Genomic DNA, 19,909 nt, shown 5'->3' on the forward strand with positions numbered 1-19,909 from the left:
GTCCAGTCTCTTCTTGAAAATTTCCAGTGATGGAGCGCCCACGATTCCTGGTGGCAAGCTGTTCCATTGGTTGATTGTCCTCACTGTCAGGAAGTTTCTCTTTAATCCCAGGTTGCTTCTCTCTTTGGTCAGTTTCCAAACATTGTTTCTCGTCCTCGTTCCTCTGGTGCTTTGGAGAATAATTTGACTCCCCTCTTTGTGGCATCCCCTCAGATACTGGAGAACTGCTATCCTGTCTCCCCTATTTCTTCTTTTCTTTAGACTAGCCAGTCCCAAGTCCTGCAGCCGTTCTTCGTATGTTTTAGTCTCCAGGCCTTTGATCATCTTAGTTGCTCTTCTCTGAACTTTTTCCCAAACTCTCAACATCTTCTTTGTGATAAGGTGACCAAAATTGGCTGCAGTATTCCATGTGTGGCCTTACTAGGGTTTTATAATGCGGTACTAATACTTCGTGTGATCTGGATTCTATGCCCTCTGTTTATACAACCCAGGATTGTATTAGCCTTTTTTGGCTGCTGCTGCACACGGCCAGCTCATGGTCAAGCGATCGTCCACTAGGACTCCGAGGTCTCTCTCACAGTTGCTGTTTTTGAGCCAGGTCTCACCTAATCTGTGTTTGTGCCTTTGTTCCTTCCTGTGGTAGATGTTGTTTCTCTCTGTGTGCCTGTTGATGGCTAGCGCTTTTGGATTTAGCTTGGTCTACTGGTGACTGGCCCAAAGTCACCCAGGGCAGCTTTTGTGCCTAAGCCTTCTGACTTTCAGCCTGGTGCCTTAACCACTAGCCCAAGCTGGCTATTAATTACTTTTTCCTAATGCTGGGAAAGATGGAGGGCAAGAGAAGGGGACAACAGAGAATAAGGCAGCTGGATGGAGTCACTGAAGCAGGAGGCGTGAGCTTAAATGGACTCCAGAAGAGGGTAGAGGACAGGAAGGCCTGGAGGAACGTTGTCCATGGGGTTGCGATGGGTCGGACACGACCTCGCAACTAACAGCAACAAGAACAACAACAACAAAACTGCTTTAAAAAGTGCACCTTTTAAACGTTGTTAGCTCGCCATGCTTTCAGTCGGATTGTTGAGTTAAGGCCATGAAAGGCAAACCAGAGACCCAGCAAAATCATAAGATCATACTGAAATCCTTTTTTGCTGATAAGGCAAGGCATTTCCGAATTTGTTTTATTTATTTATTTTTTTAAAAAAATGTGTAGCTGCCTTCTCGCTTACAGCCAGGCAGCTTACAAGCAATAAAAACACAATATAGAATTTTTATTTTTAAAAAAAACCTGTTAGAAATGTGGCTGGATTTGTCACCCATTTAATTCTAGATTTTTTCCCCTCTATTGTAGACTCTTTTTAATTTTGGTCCATCTGAAGGGACATCAAAATACTATAAGGTAAGTAACGCCCTTGTAAGGCAGTGATACGTGCTTTAGCTGCTGGAAAATCAAAGTGTGATTTCAAATCCTTCTGAGATTTCAATAGGCTAAGCAAGCATTGTTTGGAGTCAAGTGGCACCTAAATAGAATACCTTAAATTAAATTAAGCTTAAATGGCTGCTACATTTTAAGGAAATGGAAAGCACAGGTTTCAGAGCCCTTCAGTTTAACCACACTGGGTTTTTAAAAAGATTTTTTTTAGTACTTCCTAAAGTGGGATGCGGTGGCTCAGTGGGTTAGGACGCTGAGCTTGTCGATCAGAAGGTCGGCAGTTTGGCGAGTCGAATCCCGAGTGCCGCGTAGCGGAGTGAGCGCCTGTTACTCGTCCCAGCTTCTGCCAACCTAGCAGTTCAAAAGCACGTAAAAAGGCAAGTAGAAAAATAGGGACCACTCCGGTGGGAAGGTAACAGCGTTCCGTGCGCCTTTGGCGTCTAGTCATGCCGGCCACATGACCACGGAGATGTCCTCGGACAAGCGCTGGCTCTTCGGCTTTGAAACGGAGATGAGCACCGGCCCCTAGAGTCGGACACGACTAGCATGCATGTGCGGGGGAACCTTTACCTTTAAAGTGGGACTAGAACTCGCAGTCTCCTAGTGATCAGCCCACGATCACCCAGCAGCTTTCATGCCTAACATGGGACTAGAATTCACCGTCTCCTGGCTTCTAGCCTGGTGCCCTAGCTACCAGATATAGCTGGCTCTAAGCTAAAGGTAAAGGTAAAGGTTCCCCCGCACATGCGTGCTAGTCGTTTCCGACTCTAGGGGCCGGTGCTCATCTCCGTTTCAAAGCCGAAGAGCCAGCGCTTGTCCGAGGACGTCTCTGTGGTCATGTGGCCGGCATGACTAGATGCCAAAGGCGCACGGAACGCTGTTACCTTCCCACCGTAGTGGTCCCTATTTTTCTACTTGCATTTTTACGTGCTTTCGAACTGCTAGGTTGGCAGAAGCTGGGACGAGTAACAGGCGCTCACTCTGTTACGCGGCACTCGGGATTCGATGCAATCCTATTTCTTGACAGCCCTTACAATCTCTCTGAACGTTTACCCAATCTGATGCCTTCCAGATACTTACGGTAATTCTATTATAGAAGAATGCTCGCAGTTTAAACCAAAAACCAGAACACAACCACACTGGAAATTGATTCATTGACCGAGCTGGAGGCTAAAAACAAAGCCAAAGATGGAAACATTTACTACCACTGTTTACAGATTAAAGCAGAGAATGCATTTTCTTGGAGACAGCAGTGATCTCATTAATTGATTTAGGCAACTGTAAGCATTTGTTTGGGTCCAGCATGTAACACAACTTAATGCAGTGGTTTTACAACCTTAGCAACTTTAGGATAATTCTGGGAATTAAGAAGTCCACATATTTTACAGTTGCGAAAGTTGAGAAACACTGGTTGAATGAGATCATTCAGGCATTAGGGAAGCATTTTGGTCTAGTTCAGGGTTAGGCAGCCTTGGCTCTTTTATGATTCGTGGACTTCAGCTCCCAGAATTTCTGAGCCAACATGGGGGAACTATGGCCCCCTCATGACTTGCGGACTTCAACTCCCAGAATTCCTGAGCCAGCATGGCTCAGCTTGGAAACCTCTCCCTTTTCCCTCAGCATGGCTGGCTCAGGAATTCTGGGAGTTGAAGTCCAGAAGTCATAAAGCGGCGTAGGCCTAGGCCAGGGGTAGGCAACCCTTGGCTCTTTTATGACTTGTGGACTTCAACTCCCAGAATTCCTGAGCCAGCACTGTCCCTCAGCCCAGTTCACCTCACAGGGTTGTTGTGGGGAAAATAGGAAGAAGAAGGAATAGTAAGTACGTTTGTTGCTTTATTTATGAAAGTAAAGTGGGGGATACAAATAAAAAAAAAACTATTAGGTAATGCAGCAGAGCCAAAAAAAACCTGTGGGCTTTTGAAAAACAAAGAGAGAGCTTTTCATAAACATGGCTTCTTTTTAGGAGTTGTTTTCATTTCCAGAGCTTTGTTCAACCTCCATGGTGTTTCCCCAGCTTGTCAGTAATCCTTGGCCTTCTAACTTGTCATGTTCGAGCTGACAGATTAATTCCCCTGAAAATGTCTGTTTAGTTTAGGGATTTTTAGCTTGATCACTGAAATTCTCCTTTACGATGACTCCCAAGTTTGTCATCTCTTAACTTGGAAGGATGGGAATTGTAAACTCTAAAGATTTGGTTGACAATTAATTGGAGAAATGGACCTAACAACCTCTTGTGGAATGCAACTTGTACTAGATCAGACATGTCAAACACAAGGCCCGGGGGCCAGATCCGGCCCGCGAAGTGGTTTCATGCGGCCCGCGAAGCCATCCTGGAAACAGTGAGGGAACGGCCCCCACTGCCTTGGCCCTGGCCCAGAGACCCTCCTCCTGCCAGAGACCCTCAGATCTGTCCCACTCCTGCTCAGGCCCCCATAGGCACCCTTGATGCCAACGATGTAGAGCTGGCCATGCCCACCCAGTAGGCCATACGCACTCTAGCCACGCCCACCCAGTAGGCCACGCCCACCCAGGCCATACCCACCCGGCCCCCTGAGGGCAACTGCAATGCTGATGCGGCCCTCAGTGAAATTGAGTTTGACACCCCTGTACTAGATGGTGGTTCGCACTCCTTTTACGGAAGCATAGACCCCTTTTAGACATTCAGGTTCATCTCCTGTTCTTTGACGTTATCTTCTTCTGCCTAATTACCCAGGTCCATATCCATCCCGATGACAGTAATACAAAATGGAAGCCCAAGACCGATACGTGGAGCTCATTGCCAACTAAAAAAAACGGTAACTTGGGAGGTTAAACATGTTACAGCTTGGCGTAAACTATAGTGGTCAATTTATTTGGCTGTTAACTTAGCATGTCGTTGTGATGGACACTATTGGAGGCTAAATGTCTACGGAGATTTTCAGGCAGGACAAGAAGCAACAGATGGAAACTAATCAAGGAGAGAAGCAACCTAGAACTAAGGAGAAATTTCCTGACAGTTAGAACAATTAACCAGTGGAACAACCTGCCTCCAGAAGTTGTGGATGCTCCAACACTGGACGTTTTGAAGAAGAGTCTGGACAGCCATTTGTCTGAAAGGGTATAAAGTTTACTGCCTGAGCAGGGGGTTGGACTAGATGACCTCCAAGGTCCCTTCCAACTTTATTATCATTATTATTTTCCAGGTTCTAGTTGTCTGAAAGGTGCTTTTTCAAAAGGCAACTGGGCTATGTTTCTCCTTGAGGAAGAAGACGTTTCGCTTCTCATTCAAGAAACTTCCCTCAGTTGTGACTGGATGATGGGATCCCCTTTTCCTTCCATCCCGCCAGAACCGAGGAAGCTTCTTGGATGAGAAGCGAAACGTCTTCTTCTTCCTCGGGCAGAAACAGTCCAGTTGCCTTTTGCAAAAAAGCACCTTTGAGGCAAGCACAGCTAGTCCTCGACGTACGAAGCCAGCTGAGCCCCAATTTTCTATTGGTAAGCGAGACGGATCTTAAGTGAATCTTGCCCCATTTTGACGACCTCTCTGGCCACGGTTGTTAGGTGAATCACTGCAGTTGTTAAGTGAGCAACACGGTTGTTAAGTGAATCGGGCTTCCTCGTTGACTGCCGATCGGAGAGTCGCCAAAGGGGACAGACTGCAACCGTCCTAAATATGAGCCAGTTGTCCAGCGTCTGAATTTTGTTCACATGGCCACGGGGATGCTGCAATGGTTGCGTGAAAAACGGTCGCAGCTCACTTTTTTGCAGTCCTGCTGTAACTTCGAACGGTCACTAAATGAACACTCGTAATTCGAGGACTACCTGTATTGGAGGCTGTTCCTTCCTTGGGCTTCTGCATGATTTTGTGTGCCAGTTGTGTCCTTTCCTGGACCAAGAAGCTTTGCTCACAACCCCGCTTACCTATCGTTTGGAGAACTACAACGTGACCCGGAAGAACATCTCAGCAATGTTTCTGAAGCTTGACAAGTTTTAAGATGGGTGGACTTCAACTCTCAGAATTCCCCAGCCAGTGATGGCCTGGACAATGTACTGCAGCATACTCCGGTCACCCTGCAGGATTGGGAGCTGGGCTGTTGGCTTGCGGTGTGATTCCGCACCTGATTGGTCCCCTTTTAGCGTCCTACATCAATGGTCCCCAAACTTTGGGGCACCAGGGACCGGTTCCGTGGAGAGCAGTTTTTCCGCGGACCGCAGAGTGCGCAGTTTTGTGTGCTGCCTGCATCCTGCACATGGGGCTTTGCTTGTTTGTGCGGACCGGTTGCTGGCATGCTGCGGTCCTACACTAGTCCACGGACCGGGGGTTGGGGACCCCTGCCCCATATCAGCGGTCCCCAGCTTGGCAGCCCAGCTCTCGAGAGGGGAAAAAGGGGATAGATCTGCATGAGGGGAAGGCAATGCGTCGTTTGCGCAAGTGGAGCCGCGCACGCACACGGGCTCACGTGCCAGTTGCACAGCCCGGTTCCGAACAGGCTGCAGCCCAGGGGTCGAGGACCCTTGCCCTATATGGGTCTGGACCTCGAGATAATTTTTTCTGTACTTATCTACCTATTCAACCTGATCCAATAGGGCACAGGTGTCGAACTCGATCGCGTCACGTGACTTGGTGTGACGTATCGCGACGTTTTTTGCCTTGGAGGAGCCGGGGGTGGGTGGGCGTGGCCTGCACGTGACGCATCCGGCCCATGGACCGCCAGTTTGACACCCCTGAAATGGGGTCAGTTCCCTCCACGTATCACTTACAGTAGTGGCCAAAATTGTGGAAACCTTTTTGGAAAAGTGTACATTTGAGGTTCAATGGCTAATAAACCCACTTTTTTGGGGGGGAGTAGTACCATAAAATAATAGATCAACGGAAAGATAATTTAGTCAAGGATGTAACGCAGCATAGTTTGTTCAATTATCTGTACTGTATTCTGTGAAAAGCTATAGCCGAATAACCAGAAAAAAGGAAGCACAACTTGCTTAGGTTGAGATCAGGTTGCTTTCTTTCATCCGATTGTAGCCAATGAGCACGAGTGTTTAGACAACCAATCGGGTGTCACCTTGTTTTGGCAACGAGCCAATCAGATCACAGTAGGATCCGGTTATTGATGTCATGTATCGAAGCTGAGAGGAAGGACATTTGTCAGTGTGTTATGTGATCGCTATCAAGTCGGTTGGGGTTTTTGTGTGTGTGTGTTCTTCCATTTAGCGAGCTTATAAATCGTAATAAAATTAAAGCAACAGTGCCAAGAGTTGACTGTTCGCCCAGAAAGCGATGTAAAATAGTGTTTTTAAGTTAATAAGGCTACAGTTAGAAAGAAATTAGAAGAAAAATGGGTGGAAACTTAACCATGGGTGGCATTTCTACTGTACACTTTCCCCAAAAGGTTGCCACAATTTTGGCCACTACTGTATAGCAGAGGTCCCCAACCTTTTGGGCACCAGGGACCGGTTCCGTGGAGAGAGGTTTTTCCACGGACCGCAGGGTTCGTGGTTTTGTGTGCTGCCTGCATCCCGCGGATGGGGCTTCGCTTGTTTGTGCGGACCGGTTGCTGGCATGCCGTGGGCCGGTACTGGTCCACGGACTGGGGGTTGGGGACCCCTGACTTATAGATTAATTTCCCCAGCTGCATTTGCAGCAGAGACCTGGAGACTATTCCACTGAAATCTGAACTGGGCTACAGGCAGTCCTCAACTTACAACAGTTCGTTTAGTGACTGTTCAAAATTACAACAGCACTGAAAAATGTGACTTATGACCGTTTTTCACTCTTACAGCCGTTGTAGCGTCCTCACGTGATCAAAATCCAGGCAGTTGGCAACCGGCATGCATTTGTGACAATTACATTGTCCTGGGGTCATTTGACACACACACACACCCCACTTGTAACTTTCCCAACCGTCTTCTGACAATAACATCAATAGGGCAAGCCAGATTCACTTAACCAACTGCCTGATTAACTGCTGCAGCGGTTCCCTTAACAACTGCGGCAGAAAAAGTCACAAAAGGAGGCACAACTTACTGAACAAACTGCCTCACTTGCCACAAAAATGTTGGATTGAATCGTGGTCCTACGTCAAGGGGTACCTGTAGTAGTAGCTCTGGAGAGAGAGATGCGCCAGAATAAGGGGCAGATTGAATTGTTAAATCCACCAGGGTTGCGACTCTACGCAACAGCAAGCAAAAATATTTGATTGCATATAAGCCATGGTGAGCTTTGTGACGCCAGAGAGGCAACTCAGGGGTACTTATCAAGTAATGACTACAAAGACAATAGGGCTGTCAAAGATCAATGAGGCATATTCCACGAACTGAGTTTTCTCTGCAGGGAATTACTTTCCGTTGCTTTTCCGGAGCAATGCTTGCCTTTTATCCCCCTCTTTGTACTTAAACGGGCTTTGTCCTTAATTTCAGGAACACTTATAAACATTACAGTTCAGAAACAGATTTCGTTGGAAAAAGAGAAAAGAACTTCATTGTTTGTCTTTGGGTTCTGTTTAGGTGTTTTGTGAATATTGCAGAGAAGCATTACAATGGATAAGGCATGCACGTAGCAATTCTTGGAACAGAACCCAGAATTTTGAAGTTTATTGCCCTATCAAATTTGTTGCTCAATTTAAGGGGAAGCCACAAAGAAGAGGGTGTGTGTGTGGGGGGGGGGGGTCAACTTATTTTCCAAAGCAACAGAGGGCAAGACAAGAAACAATGGGTGGAAATTCATCAAGGAATAAAGCAACCTGGAATTAAGAAGAAACTTCCTAAGAAGTGAGAACAATTAATCAGGCGGAACAGCTTGCCTTCCTAGCAGTTCGAAAGCACGTCAAAATGCAAGTAGAAAAATAGGGACCACTCCGGTGGGAAGGTAACAGCGTTCCGTGCGCCTTTGGCGTCTAGTCATGCCGGCCACAGGACCACGGAGACGTCCTCGGACAAGCGCTGGCTCTTCGGCTTTGAAACAGAGATGAGCACCGGCCTCTAGAGCCGGAAACGACTAGCACGCATGTGCGGGGGAACCTTTACCTTCTTAATAATATAAAGTTGGAAGGGACCTTGGAGGTCTTCTAGTCTAACCCCCTACTCAGGCAGGAAACCCTATACCACTTCAGACCAATGGCCGTCCAGTCTCTTCTTAAAAACTTCCAGTGTTGGAGCATTCACAGCTTCTGGAGGCAGGTTGTTCCGCTGGTTAATTGTTCTAACTATCAGGAAGTTTCTCCTTAGTTCTAGGTTGCTTCTCTCCTTGATCAGTTTCCATCTATTGCTTCTTGTCCTGCCTTCGGGTGCTTTGGAGAATAGCTTGACTCCCTCTTCTTTGGGGCAGCCCCTGATGATGTTACCTAGTTGGATAATGAAATGCATGTTTTAAAGCAACCAAGGCCAGAGAACATCAGGGACACCACTGTTGTACAGATCTGAGGTGGGCCAGAGAAAAAGTGGAAAACGATTGCTTTTAGTTCATCCTAAGCAGGTTAGGATGAACTAAATGCAACCTAGCAGTTCGAAAGCACGTAAAAATGCAAGTAGAAAAATAGGGACCACAATGGTGGAAAGATAACAGTGTTCCGTGCCCCTTTTGCGTCTAGTCATGCTGGCCACGTGACTACAGAGACGTCCTCGGACAAGCGCTGGCTCTTTGGCTTTGAAACGGAGATGAGCACCGGCCCCTAGAGTCAGAAACGACTAGCAGGCATGTGCGGGGGAACCTTTACCTTTTTTACCTTTTAAGCAGGTTAGGAAGATGAAGTCACTCCAGGTTTACAGACACTTGGCCATGTAAAAGCATGCAAGTAATTACCTTCTTTAATTTGATACTTGACGGTGCTCTAACACAGGGGTCTTCAAACCTGGCCCTTTTATGACTTGTGGACTTCAACTCCCAGAGTTCTGGCTGAGGAATTCTGGGAGCTGAAGTCCACAAGTCATAAAAGGGCCAAGTTTGAAGACCCCCCTGCTTGTGGACTTCAAGTCCCAGAATTCCTCAGCCAGGCACGCTGGCTGAGGAATTCTGGGAGTCGAAGTCCACAAGTCATCAAAGGGCCAAGTTTGAAGACCCCCCTGCTCTAACATTTTGTCTTGGTATTCATTTGATACAGGGAAGATCTTGAGCTACTGGTGTTTCAGCCCTGGGTACAGCATGCATGAGTTGGTTCGTCAGGGCGTCCGTACCATCATTCTGACGAGTGGCACCCTAACCCCGCTTTCCTCTTTCGCTTTGGAGATGCAGATGTGAGTCCTGTTTATTTCCTTTTTGAATTGATTTTTTTAAAAAAATAATAATTTATAGGCCGCTTCAGTCAAGGTGACCCCAAACTGCACATAAAAGCAGCAGCTGCAGCCAAAGCAACAGCAACAATATTATGTATTTATTAGAGCCGTGGTGGCGCGGTGGATAGAACTGCCAGAGGTTTGGCAGTTTGATCCTGACCGGCTCAAGGTTGACTTGGCCTTCCATCCTTCCGAGGTCGATAAAATGAGGACCCGGATTGTTGCGGGCAACATGCTATCTCTGTAAACTGCTTGGCTGTGAAGCACTGTGAAGCGGTATATAAGTCTAGGTGCTATTGCTAAGTCCTAAGGAAGGAAGGAAGGAAGGGCCCTGGTGGCTCAGTGGTTAGAAGACAGCATTGTAGGCTGACTCTGCCCACTGCCAGGAGTTCGATCCAGACCAGCTCACGGTTGACTTGGCCTTCCATCCTTCCGAGGCCGATAAAATGAGGAACCGGATTGTTGGGGGCAAGAGGTTGACTCTGTAAACCGCTTAGAGAGGGCTGTATAGCACTGTGAAGCGGTATATAAGTGCTATTGCTATTGCTATTCAGTTGCAACGGCAGTGAAAAAAGTGACTTGTGACCGTTTTTCACACTTAATGACTGTTGCAGCATCCCCACGGTCACATGCTCAAAATTCAGATGCTTGGCAACTGGCTCTTTATTTTATGATGGCTGCAGTGTCCCGGGGTCATGTGATCATCTTTTGCAGCCATCTGACAAGCCAAGTCCATTAGGGACGCCAGTTTCGCTTAACAACTTAATCTCTGCAGTGTGTCAGTGCTGCTAACATTGGATGTTCTTGCTTGACAACGTAGGGCGATGTAGCCTTCCTTTAACTCGTATATCACTTTTAGAGTTAGAATTAGTGGACGCTGGGGGGTGGGTGGGGGGGTAGGGAGAACGTATCTCAGGACTGTTTGTAATAAGAGAAGATAAGAACTGGGCGGGCTGTTAAACAGGAGGGAAAGTTTGCATTTTAAACTAATTGGAGAATGTGATTTATGACGTTTAATTAAGGGAGGGAATTGTGCTTGATACGATGTGTTCAGGGGAGGAGAATTCAGATTTTGGCTCCCAATATGTTCCTGCCGAAGCCATGCAACTCTAATAAAAGATTCCTTAAGGTAAACAATGCCTTGGAAGTTCTTTGAAGTACTGCATTTGTCGGAACCATGACACGGCGATTCACTTAACAACTGTAGCAAGAAAGGCTGTCAAGCGGGGCAAAACTCAGTTAGCAACTGTCTCGCTTAGCAACGGAAATTTTGAGCTCAGTTGTTGTAAATCAAGAACTACCTGAATCTGCAATAGCTATAGGTATACCCTCTCTTAACCCTTTTCCTTCCCACCAGACAGCCCCTCCCTTCTGGGAATCCAGACTGCATTCCACCACATTATGGGAGCTTTTCCCTAGGAGCCCTTACCCTGTGGCAGGGCTTTTCAACCAGCGGTACAGGTACCACCTGTGGTACATTGGCACCTGGCAGGTGGTACGCGACCATCCTACCCCTGGACTAGACCAAACTGCCTCTATTCAAACTGGCTCTATATTTACTTATTTGAACGGTCTGTATTTATTTACTTGTTTGTGTGTTAAAATGTATTTGCTGCCCATCTTGCTATGGGGCTATTCTGGGTGGCTTACAACAATAACAAACGGGGGAAAAAGATAAAAAAGCTAAAAAAAACAATAACAAAGGAATAAAACAATAAAAATAAACAAGAGAGGCACAATCAAGTAAATGAATAATACAGAGGTCTACTTTAAAAAAAATTACATGTGCATATTTTTAAAAATTTTAACTGCTTTTCTATTTATCTTTTTACCATCTATAAGCCACCCGGGGACGCTTTATTGGGATGCATATTTATCTCATATTTTATCAATTTAAAGAAAACAAACAAACGAAGAAACAAATGAAGCTGACCATCTTGTGTTGAGCTCTGGGAATCTCCCAAGCAGCAATGAAAAGAATATTAATAATAAAGCACAGTGCATAAATATATTAAAACCAGAAATATTAAACGCCTTGCACTAAAGCAAAACATGCAACTTACAGTCCCTCATTCAAGCCTCTCACCCACCAATCCCTATCCAACACCCATGCTGGCTCAAGAATTCTGGGAGTTGAAGTCCACGAGTCATAAAAGAGCCAAGGTTGCCTACCCCTGGTCTAGTGGTTAGGGCATCAGACTAGAAAGCCGATGAGTTCTAGTCCCGCCTTAGCCAAGAAAGCTGGCTGGCTGACTTTGGACCAGCAGATTGTGAGTTCTAATCCTGCCTTAGGCACAAAAGCCAACTGGAAGACCTTTGGCCATTCATTCTCTCTCAGCCCAGCCCACCTCACAGGGTTGTTGTGGGGGAAAATAGGAGGAGGAAGGGGTGTTGCACAGGTTTGCTACCTTGAGTTTGTAAAAAATAATAAAGACGGGAGGCAAATAAATAAAGAAAAAACATTAAAAAAAACCATACAGCAAAATCCAGAATCCATAGTATTCTCACATCCATCAATAACGTTCAATACAACCGCTGCTCTCCTGGGTCCCCACACGATGGCGACCTACAATAAAACAAATATGGTTTATATCTAAGTATCTCTGGAGGTTCTGAATAATCCAGGTCACGGTTGTCCCAAATGTGCTTTTTCAAGAGGCAACTGGACTTCGTTTTTCCTTGAAGGCGTTTCGCTTCTCATCCTCATTTCTTTGAATGAGAAGTGAAATGTCTTCAAGGAAAAAAAAAAAAAAAGGAAGTCCACCCAGATGTTTAAGGATAAACCTTTCCAATTAATGTAAAATTTCTGGCCCTAGGAGCTCTCCAGCCTCAATTCCGAGACTTTTAAAGATCTTCCAGGAAACCGTTTTCAAAGCTTCCTGAAGATTTTGAAAGTGGGAGATTCCCCGGTCTTCCAGGGCAAGGTGTGGCAGATCGGCCTCCAGACTAAAAATTAACTCTGTAAAGGAAACGGTTGTTTGGCATTTCCCCTGAGAATCGGAATAGTCTTGACAGTAGGGATACCGAAAAGGAAAAACTCAGGGATTTTCCACGGTTGTCATTATCTCCCCAATTCCTGTTACAGAACAATGCATTTCACTTTCTTTTGCGATTGTCAAGGAATCTTTTTGCCCACCCGCCGTAATGGCTATATTTGCACTTGATAGAACTCGATAATGGCTTGCCAACAGTCAGTTTTGTCGTGTCCGGAAATGTCATTGAACGCTTGAAAATTTTATCATGCCTTAGTGGACTTATCATGCCTGTTAAAAAAAGCCAGAAATTTCTGGGTTCAAATGCAGATAACAATAGAAAGAATTGTAAAGATCAACATTCAACTTTAAGCAGAAGTTTACTTACCGGGATTAATGGACAGCCAGTTAAAAAAGGCCCCTAGGTGATTATTCTTGTTTGTTCGTATGTTTTTCATGTTTCTAGACTGCTCATCTCCTTCAAATAATAATAGAATAGAATAGAATAGAATAGAATAGAATAGAATAGAATAGAATAGAATAGAATAGAATAGAATAGAATAGAATAGAATAGAATAGAATAGAATAGAATAGAATAGAATAGAAATAGAATAGAATAGAGATGCATTTAAACTTGATTATTGTATGGGACCATTATATGTTGTTGTCATTGTTCAGTCATGACCCTATGGACAACAGGACACCAGCCTTGCCTGTCCTCCATTGTCTCCTGGAGTTTGCCCAAATTCATGTCCATTGTATCAATGACCCTAATTAACCATCTCATCCTCTGCCATCCCCTTCTCCTTTTGCCTTCCATCTTTTCCAGAAGTCTTCAAACTTGACCCTTTTATGGCTTGTGGACTTCCAACTCCCAGAATTCTGGGAGTTGAAGTCCACAAGTCGTAAAAGAGCCAAGTGTGAAGACTCCTGAACTTTCCCAACATCAGGACCTTCTCGACGGAGTCCTCCCTTCTCATTAAAGGTAAAGGTAAAGGTTCCCCCGCACATGCGTGCTAGTCGTTTCTGACTCTAGGTGCCAGTGCTTATCTCCATTTCGAAGCCAAAGAGCCAGCGCTTGTCCGAGGACGTCTCCGTGGTCATTTGGCCGGCATGACTGGACGCCAAAGGAGCACAGAACGCTGTTACCTTCCCACCGTAGTGGTCCCTATTTTTCTACTTGCATTTTTTTACGTGCTTTCGAATTGCTAGGTTGGCAGAAGCTGGGACGCGTAACAGGCGCTCACTCTGCTACGCGGCACTCGGGATTCGACCCACCAAACTGCCGACCTTCTGATCGACAAGCTCAGCGTCCTAACCCACTGAGCCATCGCGTCCCTTCCCTTCTCATTAGGTGGCCAAATTATTTGAGCCTTCAGCTTCAGGATCTGCCCTTCCAAAGGACAGTCAAGGTTGATTCCCTTTAGGAGTGACTGGTTGGATCTCCTTGCAGTCCAAGGGAATCTCAAGGGTTTTCTCCAGGCCCATAATTTGAAAGCACTGATTCTTCCACGCTCAGCTTTCCTTGTGGTCCAAGTCTCGTAGCCCTACATTACTCCTGGAAAAACCGTAGCTTTGACTCCTCACCTTAAAATACACAATGTGCATTTTAAGTTGTTCTATTTGATGTGAAGGCTGTGATAATTTTGTATGAATCTCAACAGATGTTCTGCAGCAGCACCTAAGTCTGAAGCACCAATTTTTTTGCTTTGGACTGATTTCAGTCTATTTCTACACCTCATTATTTTAGAAAAAATAATGTCCATTTCAAGTCATCATGTACTACCCCGGCCAATTATCTGCATGATATACTTGGAAAAAGATTTTTTTTTCTCCCCTTCCTGTTCTATTTTTATTATTCTGGATAATAAGAACAGAATGTTGGTAAGTGTCAGGATGAAGATTACAATTGATGCAAGTAATAAATAATGTCATTGGGAACAAACAACTTCCTTAGGGAAAGGAATTCTCTTTTCTTTGTGTGAAAATTGTTAGCATCCTTCCTCCCAGGAAACAGTGCACATAACTGAGGAGACTGTAGGAATGAATTAATGAATATATACACTCAGTCCTTGTCATTAGGACCACGATTGAGCCCAAAATTTCCGTTTGCTAAGTGAGACAATTTGTTAAGTGAGTTTTCTCCCATTTTGCAACCTTTCTTGCCACCGCTGTTAAGTGAATCCCTGCAGCTGTTTAGTTACTGAATCTGGCTTCCCCATTGACTTGGCTTGTCAGAAGGTCGCCAAAAGGGATCACGTCACACACACACACACACACACACACACACACACACACACACACACACACACACACCGGGACACTGCGACTGTCATAAATGTGAACCAATGGCCATGTGTGTGAATTTTGGTCACATGACCCTGGGGATGCGGTATCGGTCGTGTGAAAAACAGTCGTTAAGTCACTTGTTTCAATAGCCACTGTAACTTGGAATGGCCACTAAACGACCTGTTGTAAGTCGAGGGCCACCTGCAATGGTACCGCAGATTCCTGGATTTCTTAAGAACCTACGGGTGGCTGCCTTCTCCTCTGCCTGGTTTCAGGAACTAAATAGACAAGCATTAAGCCATGGAGCTCATCTCCATAATACGTCGATTACCTCATGTTGACTTTCTCCTTTTCTTTAGACCATTCCCAGTGTGTCTGGAAAACCCACATGTGATCGATAAACATCAAATTTGTGTAGGAATCATCCCCAAGGGACCGGATGGAGGTTTGCTGTGCTCCACTTACGATAAAAGGTAATGAATTATTTCCTGTTTGGTATCCCCCAAACTTTTTTTTTTTAAATGATGATGATGATGGTGATGTTCACTTAAGCATTCAAGGAGAAATATATACCGATATAAGTGCTTTACACATAATAGTTTTCATGGCTATACATTTTAACCAACAGAAGAGAATATCTTAAGCTTAGTGTGGAAATGCGGGCTCTGTAATACTCTCTTGCAGACATTTTCATTACCCTACTACAGTGATGGCGAACCTTCTAGAGACCGAGTGCCCAAACTGCAACCCAAAACCCACTTATTTATCGCCGGGTGGGCGTGGCCCACTGGGTGGGCGTGGCTGTGGTGGTTATGGCAGATTGGGTGGGTGTGACCAAGGTGGGCGTGGTCACCTCAGTGTTGCTCGTGGGGATGGGCGCCTGTGGGGAGTGGGCAGGGATGGAGGAGATCCAGGGCGTCTCTGGCAGGCCGGATGGTAGGCAGGAGTCTCATCCTGCGGGGTGAGGCGAGGCAGGGCGGGGGTGCCATTGCCATGGGGCAAGGCAAGGGCTGGGGCAGCTGCTGCCTGACACCATCGGCCCCCGCACACACAGGCCAGCGAGCGCATGGGGGCCAACGGTGTCCGTCAGCAGCCACAGCCTGCCGGCCCCTCGCCCGGCGCACTCTGGGGCTCCGCAGCCCACCGCCAGAGGTTCAAAGAAGCCGCCTCTGAGCTGGATGGCCGGCCGACAGCTGAGGAGGAGATGCAGTGGGTTGTGCCCAGGAAAAGGTTAAGGTTAAGGTTTATTAAATTTATATGCCGCCCTTCTCCCTAAGGACTCAGGGAGGCTCACAACAATAAAAAGTTAAAAGATATAAATACAAAAATTAAAAGAAGATTAAACAATATAAGAAATAAGAACAATTTAAACCAATAAAAACCCACATTTAAAAACTATGATCAGTCCAGGCCCACTTGTTGGAATAACCAGGTCTTTAGGTCACGACGGAAGGACCGAAGGTCAGGGTCCATCTGCAGCTCCGGGGGCAGTTCGTTCCAGAGGGTCGGCGCGCCCACAGAGAAGGCTCTCCCCCTGGGGGTCACCAGCCAGCATTGCCTGGCCGACGGCACCCTGAGGAGGCCGACTGTGGGAGCGAACTGGGCGATGGGAGGTTGACAGAGGCAACAGGTGGTCTCGCAAGTACCCCGGGCCTAAGCCATGCAGGGCTTTAAAGGTGATTATCAGCACCTTGAATCGCACCCGGAGGGCAACCGGAAGCCAATGCAGCTCGCGCAGGAGTGGTGTAACATGGGAGTATCGAGATATTCCCATAAGCACCCGCGCGGCCGCATTTTGCACCAGTTGAAGCCTCCGGGCGCACTTCAAGGGTAGCCCCATGTAGAGAGCATTGCAGTAATCCAGGCGAGAGGTGACAAGGGCATGGATGACCGTGCATGGGGCATCTCGGTCCAAAAAGGGGCGCAACTGGCGTACCAGGCGAACCTGTGCAAAAGCCCCCCTGGTCACGGCAGTTAGGTGAACAGGAACAGGCATCTCAAATACAAAGCCCAAACAAGGTATAAACACTCACCTACTCTCAACTCCATTTCGTCACCTGTCCCGGAACTGCATGCTGTTGCTGGTTCTGCTCATCGATAAACAGGAACTTTCTTTCTTAAGCAGCCTCCATTTTATTCCCAACTTGGAACTGGGCCTGATTTTCCTTTCAACAATATCATCCCTCTGTTAATGCGGCTAGAACACATTTGTCCAAGGCGGTATAAGGATTCCTGCCTTGGCCAGGGACTTGCGACTAGAAGACCTCCAGGGTCCCATCCGGCCCTATAATTTCAACTTCTAGGAAGGCTAGTAAAAAAAAAAAAAGATCCACCTTGAGAAATGGTGATAAAAGTAAATAAGTTCTAACTTTTAACGTGCCTGATTTGTGAACCCTTAGGTCAAAGTTGCGTTTTAGAGCAGTGTTTTCCCATTATAACTCCAAATGGTCGGTAAGTGAACAGTTGTAAGACGAGGACTACCTGTATTAGTGTTGTGATTCCTCGCCAGCCAGTGGATCCGGCAGCTGAGTCTAGGAATCAGAGGAGGAGGGGGGGGGCTGGAGTGACATCAGAGTCAGAGGAAGGCTCTGAGGAACTCCACGACTCTCAGTCGGAGGAGGAGACCGGCCCCTCTAATAAAGCGTACGATTCTGGTTGCTGCCACACCTCGAAAAAGGATATATAGGTAGTCCTCGACCTATGAACCACAAAAAGTTGACCCCAAAATTTCTGTTGCTAAGTGAAGGTGTGTTCAGTAGGGTGTGCCCCATTTGACGACCTTACTTGCCGCAATTGTTAAGTGAATCAGTGCCGTTGTTAAGTTAGCAACATGGTCATTAAGCGAATCTGGCTTCCCCCCCTCCCCTCCCCTCCCCCCCGACTTTGCTTGCCAAAAGGTCGCAAAAGAGGAACATGTGATTCCGGGACACTGCGACCGTCATAAATACGAGTCAGTTGCCAAGCGGCTAAGTTTTGACCCTGGGGAATGCTGCAACGGTCGTAAGTGTGAAAAAAGGTTATACACCCTGTTCAGCGCCGTTGTAACTTGGAATGGTCACTAAACAAATGGTTGTAAGTTGAGAACCACATGTAATGAAGGTATAGACCAGGTATAGACCATTTGATCTCTTAACGAACTATACCAGGGGTAGGCAACCTTGGCTCTTCTATGACTCGTGGACTTCAGCTCCCAGAATTCTTCAGCCGGCCATGCTGAGGGGAAAGGGAGAGATTTCCAAGCTGAGCCTTGCTGGCTCAGGAATTCTAGGAGTTGAAGTCCACAAATCATGAAGGGGCCATAGTTTCCCCCTTGCTGGCTCAGGAATTCTGGGAGTTGAAGTCCACGAGTCATAAAAGAGCCAAGTTTGAAGACCCCTGGAAGGTTCAGAGGAAGACAACTAAAACGGTCAAGGGGCCGGAGCGACTCCCTACAAGGAGAGATTGTGCCATTTGGGGGTGGGGGGGTTACTCTAGAAAAGAAGTAGAGGGGACACAGTTGAGGGCTGCAAAATTACAGCCGGTCCTTGACTTACGACCGTTCATTTAGTGACCATTGAAAGTTACAGTGGCCCTTAAAACACTGTCTTATGACCATTTTTCACACTGATGACCACGGTCACATAATTTACATTTGGACCTTTGACAACTGACTCATATAGATAGATAGATAGATAGATAGATAGATAGATAGATAGATAGATAGATAGATAGATAGATGATAGATTGATTGATTGATTGATTGACTTATATGCCGCCCTATCTCCCGAAGGACTCAGGGCGGCTAACAACAATAAAATACAGCAGTACAAAAGTTAAAAAGAATTAAATTAACAGCCCCAATAAAATAAATAAAAATAAAAATTAAAAAACATTTTAAAATTTATGACAGTTGCAGTGTCCCCGGGGTCATGTGATCCGCTGTTGTGACCTTCTGACAAGCAAAGTCAGCGGGGAAACCCGATTCACGTAAGAACTGTGTTACTAACTTAACAACTGCAGCGATTCGCTTAACAACTGTGTCAAGAAAGGTCATAAAACAGGGCAAAACTCGCTGAGGACTACCTGTTAGGTCTGGTCTGGATCAAATGGAGAAGGAGAAGCTATTTCCCCTGGCCAAAAAAAATTAGAGATCACCCAATAAAATTGGATCGTGGAAGACTTTGGCCAGATAAAGCAAGTTTTTTTTTTCTTTACACAAGACATACGTCAACTTTGGGATTTACTACTGTGAAATGTGGTGCAGACGTCCCAAAAAGACTGGCGCAATCAATGAGGTGATGGGGAACAGCGACTCTTCACTTTGACAATAATGGAGCTGCCTGTGAACTTGTCTGCTGAGAGACTAGTGGACTTTACCTTGGGAAGTCCCTTTGTGACTGTCCTTCGAGGTAGTCTAAACAAGAAAACCCATGTCACAACAACTAATGCTCCTTTTATCGTCAACTGAACAGTAACAGACCTTTTAAAGTTCCAGAGGTCAATTCTGAAAATATTTTCTCAAATGACTTTTTCTGGTTTTGGATTCAAACTGACTGTGGTGTAGGCTGTAGCTCTTTCTTCTGTCTCTCAGATTGTTCTCACAGCTCATTATGTCTGGCCATTGTAAGGACAGGCTGTTGAACTAAAGGTACAATCCATCAGGACTCCGCTGATATTTCTGTTTAAGTTTAAGTTTATTGAATTTATATACCGCCCTTTTCCCGTAGGACTCAGGGCGGTTTACAAGGTATTTAAAAACGTCAATACAATACAAAAATTAAGAAACAATTAAAAATAATTAAATTTGATCCCTGAAAAATATAAAACCCCAATTAAAAACTCCAATTAAAAACTCTCAGCCTGGGCTGGAAAGCTCAAAGAGCCAGGTCTTCAGGTCCCCCATTTAAATTGATCCACAGACAATTGTATTGAGCACAAATAAATACAAGTATCAAAATGAAGCAGATAATTGCTACATAGCTGTATCGTTACCCCC

General features: G+C 45.9%; 1 protein-coding gene across 1 annotated transcript in view; it reads left to right on the forward strand.

Moving 5' to 3' along the window:
- The window catches only part of RTEL1 (regulator of telomere elongation helicase 1), a 177,222-nt gene that overhangs the window by 77,177 nt on the left and 80,136 nt on the right, over positions 1–19,909 (forward strand). Inside the window, exons 15-18 of the mRNA XM_081323881.1 lie at positions 1,346–1,393; positions 4,140–4,221; positions 9,502–9,634; positions 15,294–15,407. Coding sequence (XP_081180007.1) covers positions 1,346–1,393; positions 4,140–4,221; positions 9,502–9,634; positions 15,294–15,407 — 377 coding nt within the window. The remainder of the gene's footprint in view (positions 1–1,345; positions 1,394–4,139; positions 4,222–9,501; positions 9,635–15,293; positions 15,408–19,909) is intronic.

This window comes from Vipera berus, assembly GCF_964194415.1.
Source record: "Vipera berus genome assembly, chromosome: 3".
In the NCBI taxonomy this organism is placed as follows: Eukaryota; Metazoa; Chordata; class Lepidosauria; order Squamata; family Viperidae; genus Vipera; species Vipera berus.